At 39.9% G+C, this 4,906-nt stretch overlaps 1 protein-coding gene across 1 annotated transcript in view; it reads right to left on the bottom strand.

Moving 5' to 3' along the window:
- Positions 1-1,281: 1,281 nt before the first annotated feature.
- LOC105741889 (prolactin-inducible protein homolog) overlaps positions 1,282-4,906 on the bottom strand; it is a 21,678-nt gene continuing 18,053 nt past the window's right edge. The window contains exons 5-6 of the mRNA XM_012514205.1: positions 3,529-3,647; positions 1,282-1,400 (exon numbers count right to left, since the gene is read on the bottom strand). Coding sequence (XP_012369659.1) covers positions 1,282-1,400; positions 3,529-3,647 — 238 coding nt within the window. The remainder of the gene's footprint in view (positions 1,401-3,528; positions 3,648-4,906) is intronic.

Genomic DNA, 4,906 nt, shown 5'->3' on the forward strand with positions numbered 1-4,906 from the left:
TATTTATTTTTAAAATCTTTTATTTATTTATGTATTTGATACAAGGTCTTCTGTATGCAGCGCAGGCTCATAGTGATCCTCCTGTCGCAGCCTCCCCAGTGCTGGGAATACAGGTGTGCACCACCAGACCCGGTTTCCTTGACTGATACAGCATGTCTGAGGTTTTGGGGCCAGCATAGAATGTGGTACCATATTTTTCCTATGCACATTCTTTTTTTTTTTTTTTTTTTTTGGTGGAACTGGGGATTGAACTCAGGCCCTTGCGCTTGACCAGGGAAGTGCCTATTCCACTGAGCTATCTTTGTGGCCCCTCCTATGCATATTCTTTTTATTTCTTTTTTGTATAATTGCTTGGGCAAATATTTCTAGAACTATATTGAACTGGAGCAGTGATAGTGGGCTTATTTATCTTGTTTTGAGAATGAAGCTTTCATTGATCACTTAGTTGAATTTTGTCCATTGCTTGTCACAGATAGCTTTTGTCAGAATTAGAAAAGTCCATCTAATCCAATTTTTAAAAAAATTTTAATCATGAATGAGTGCTGAAAATTGTCAAGTGCTTTTCCTTCATCTATTGAGATGCCTATGTGGTCTTTGTTCTTAGTTGTGTTAATATAGTGTATTATATTTATTGACTTGTATATGTTAAATCATCTCTGAATTCCTGGGATAATCCTACTTGGTCATGGTGTATTATCTCTTCCTCCTCCTTCTTCTTCTTGTATTTGGTACAGGGTTTCACTATGCAACTTGGACTCATATTAATCCTCCTGTTTCAGCCTCCCCAGTGTTGGAATTACAGGTGTGTACCACAACACCTAGTATCAGTGGCCGGCTCAGCACACCCAGGGGTGGTGTTGGCACAGCATGTGGTGCTGGGGGTCAAACCCTAGACCATGCACTTGACTTAGCATTCACTTAGTCTGCAGAGCTGTCTCACTGGCCACAGCATTATCTTCTTAATGATTTGCTGCATTCTGTTTGCCAGTGTCTTACTGAGGATTTTTGTATCTATGATCATTAGGGAGATTGGCATGTGTTTCTCTTTGGATCAAATCATTCTCTGATTTTGTTATCAGGGTAAGTTTCCCTTCTGCAAGAGAACCTTGGGATATCTGTGCAGATTCAAGTCTAGGTTTTGGAGACAAAGAACACAAAGCAGTCATCGCAAAGTTGTACAAAGTTTATTTATCTACCCTTAGAGATATCAGAAACTCCGAATTCCCTGATAAGCAGGACTCCAGGGACCAAGAGTGAGAGTAGATTTTCCAGTTGAGGGTATTAATAGATACTGAGAGCAGTAGACACTTGATAGCCGACTGCAGCGTACTGTTCCTCACCAGGAGGGCATATATTTTCATCTGACACAACTTCAGCAGTCCCTACAATTTCAGTGCTGCCTGGAGAGAAGAAGCAGAACTGTTAGGCTGTAGGACTGCACAGGGCTTCCTCTCTGGTCTCATGTAGGCTTCCCCCACAGCCCATTGCCTCTCTCCTGCTATGTCTCTCTCAGTTCTCATTTGTAGTCTTATACACAAGCTTCAGTGGTTACTAGGCAACTACTCTGCACTCATGTTAAGCCCTTTATCCCCACTTCCAGTTTTGCATCTCATTTTTATTCCAGCGCCTTCTTCCTTTCCTTTCTGCTACAAACTGATGCTGTTTTCCTCTATGAGCACTCTCACATTTCCTCAATCTGATATCCATAATTCATTAGGAGGTGGTCTCATGTACCTGAGACTATGATATCCCAGAAGAAGGATTTTGTGTCATACACACATGAAGTATAAGTAAAATGACCATCAGGGTAAGTAATGCGTGAATTGTCCTCAGTTGTGACTCTAACCTGAGGAAAAGAAATTAGGATAAGGTGAAAGAATGTAGATCCAGATGAAGCTACACTGAATCAGACATTAAGTAGGATTGGCATCATTTAGGGTGCTGTAGGAAGGAAGGAACCACCCAGAGCTGTCAGGCTTACTTGGCTTCAATCAGATTTTCTGTAATTCTCTATGTGCCATGTTCAAATTTGACTTGCACTATAGGAAATAAAACAATGTTTACTTTGGGCTGGTGATGAGTTTTTAAAATTTAAAAATGTGGTTTGAAAGAGTTGTCCGATATGACTTTTTTTCTGCATCTCATGCAGTGGAAGTAAACATGGCTGTCTGGCTCTGTTTAGCTTTTAACTCATCAGCTGGTTCATGGAAGGGTTCCTAGTTTTTTATTTTATAATTATCAAGGCCTTTGGAGCATCACTGTTGGGCTATGCCTGGGGCATCAGTTGGACTTAATCTGTCCCAGGGCCCTGGCTCTCCTCAGCCGACTCAGTGAAAAATGATGCTCACCTCTTTGTAAACCAAGAGGGAGATGGAGATTGGAGACTCGGGTTTGTCTGCTGTGGGATGGTGAAGCCACAAGCAATAAGCACTGATGCAACAAACAAGAGCAGAACTGATCATCTCCATTATCTTTGTATCTCAGCTTTATGACATAGAAAGGCAAGGGTGGTTCTTCTCCCTTTGAACTTATTGACTATCTTCTTCAGATGAGTTTATGTTTTTTTGTGGTTTGTGAGTGATGGAGCCTGACAAATGTAATGTACCACATTTACTGTGCAAAGAAACATACTTGGAGTTTCAAGGCACTTGACATAGTGTATTTAGCACCTGTTCTTTGTAAGCTAGAAAAATTATGAAATTTCACTAAGGCGAGGATGTAGGAAATGACAGTTCTCCAAATGAAAGAACTGATCTTCTGGGGCCGGACAAAGGAAGAAAAAGTATCAAGACGTCTTTCTGAAATACACCAAAAGCATTTCTATTATCATTTATATTTGAATAAATATCAGGCATTGTTTGTATTTCTCTAGAAGTTTTCAGTATTCCTGGAAATTTCCCTAATCTCCTATCTCTTTAAAATTATTGTTTATTTTTTAAAGAGAGTACAGAATAGTATTAAAACAGAAAAATTACCAATGATCGAGAATTTCACTAAACAGAATAATATGAACTTCACAGTATTTTTTGTAATGCATAGTGTTGCCTTCAAATTAGTTGCTCATATTACCAGACATACTCATGCAAAGTTGGAAGCAGAAAGAAAAAAGGAAAAAAAATATAAGAAAGTAAAAAGACAGAAAAAGGAAAAAGGATTGAAAAACAATTAAGCATTTACTATTCCTTTCCATAGACCAGCAGAAATCCACAGTACAGTTGTCCAAACCATCCTGCTTACATAGTTATATCTCCTTCCCTAATCTCCTTTTTGTCTTTCTCTCGTTACTCAGAGTCTTGCCTTCTGGGTTAAAGGCTTTGATCCCTTATCGTTTTCATACCACCATTTCTTCAATTTTAGACTGAAAGTCCTAACACGTACATTTCTAACAGGGTTACCCTGAGTTCCAAGGCCACTGTACACTAAAATATTTGGCAAGTGAAACATTTAGAAGTTAAATGATGATAAAGCTTTTATGTAAATTCATGGTGATTACCAATATACTTTATTGTAATATTTCTTTTCTCTTACCACCAAATTCTTCACTTACCACCATGGGTTTATCCATATTGTTTGTGACTGTCAATGTTACCGAATATTCATTTGGGTCTTTCTCCACAGTGCTGATAGCCACTGACATTATGTTGTATCTGGATATGGCAAAAGAGACAGAAAGACAAAGTTAGAGCAAAGCCCAGGAAAGAACTGTCCAGGTAAAAATGCTCAGGCTTGGAAGGTATTTTTGCTTCACAAACATGTCCATGACTCCTTTCCCATCTGCTGGCTACTTCCCTCTTCATATTATGTCTGCTGCATGCTTGTGTCTTCTAGGGAACCCTTCACTGTTTCTAGGATTCAATGCTTTCATCCAAAGATGTAGTCTCCTTTTGTCTCATAAGGTACTGAATAATGACAGTTTCTTTCTCTCTTTTTCTGGCAGGTGAATTTAGACCTAGAGATCAGCTTCATCCATCATGAATTTGGCATATAGCAGCTCTTCCAGGAAAGGTGAGGTTAAGAATCACATGCTTACCAGTCTTTGAAAACTCTGCACAGGTTACCTCGATCCTGACCCCAACATAGGAGCTAGATCTTAGTGAGATCACTGCTGCCAGTGAAACCACATGAAATGATCATCAGCACAACCCTGTCTACTGGTTGCGATGAAGGCTATGGACCCCTGTGCAGCTCAGATATCTTCTCCAAAGCTTGTCTTAGTTATTGATCAAACCTTATCTCTGTAGACACTTTCCACTTAGGAGAAAAGTAGAAGGATTAACTCAAGACAGAGAAATAAAGTAATAATCCAGTGACAGGAGCAACTGGGTTTGATAATGTAAAGAACAGGTTCCAAGCAGGAAAAGAGTGAGTCCAAGAGACATAAATATTACAAAGGCCTAAGTAAGCTGGGCAACATTGGTGTTGGAGAATACTTTAAGGAGTAGAATGTTGTTTCTGAGTTGGGAGAGGAATCCTCCCAGGAAGACTTCCTGTAGCAAGAAGAACAATGTGACTTACTCATCTTTAGCTGAACCGATCCCCAGGCTCAGGCAAAGGAGCAGGAGCAGAGTGGCAGAGTTGAGTTTCAGTCGATTCTGAAGTTTATGCATGATGGGGCTATGTGATGTCCAGGACACTGTGCATGCAGGCACTGAGGTCACTCCTATAAGCTGTAACAGGAGGACTCTGGAGCCATCGGGAAGGTCCACTCAGCCAAAGTCATCACACTTCTGCATCTTCCCCATTATGACATGTTTGTTTTTCTTTAAGAAAGGTCAGCAATCAGGTGGAATTTTAAACCGGAGTGCAGTGAAGGAGAATTAAGTTTTCCTTGTCAATATCAGACTAGAATATCTTTGGATTGTTAGGATGGGTCTTGTAACTTTCATATAGTGACTGTTCTTCTGTG

This window comes from Octodon degus, unplaced genomic scaffold, assembly GCF_000260255.1.
Source record: "Octodon degus isolate 3935 unplaced genomic scaffold, OctDeg1.0 scaffold00027, whole genome shotgun sequence".
NCBI lineage: Eukaryota > Metazoa > Chordata > Mammalia > Rodentia > Octodontidae > Octodon > Octodon degus.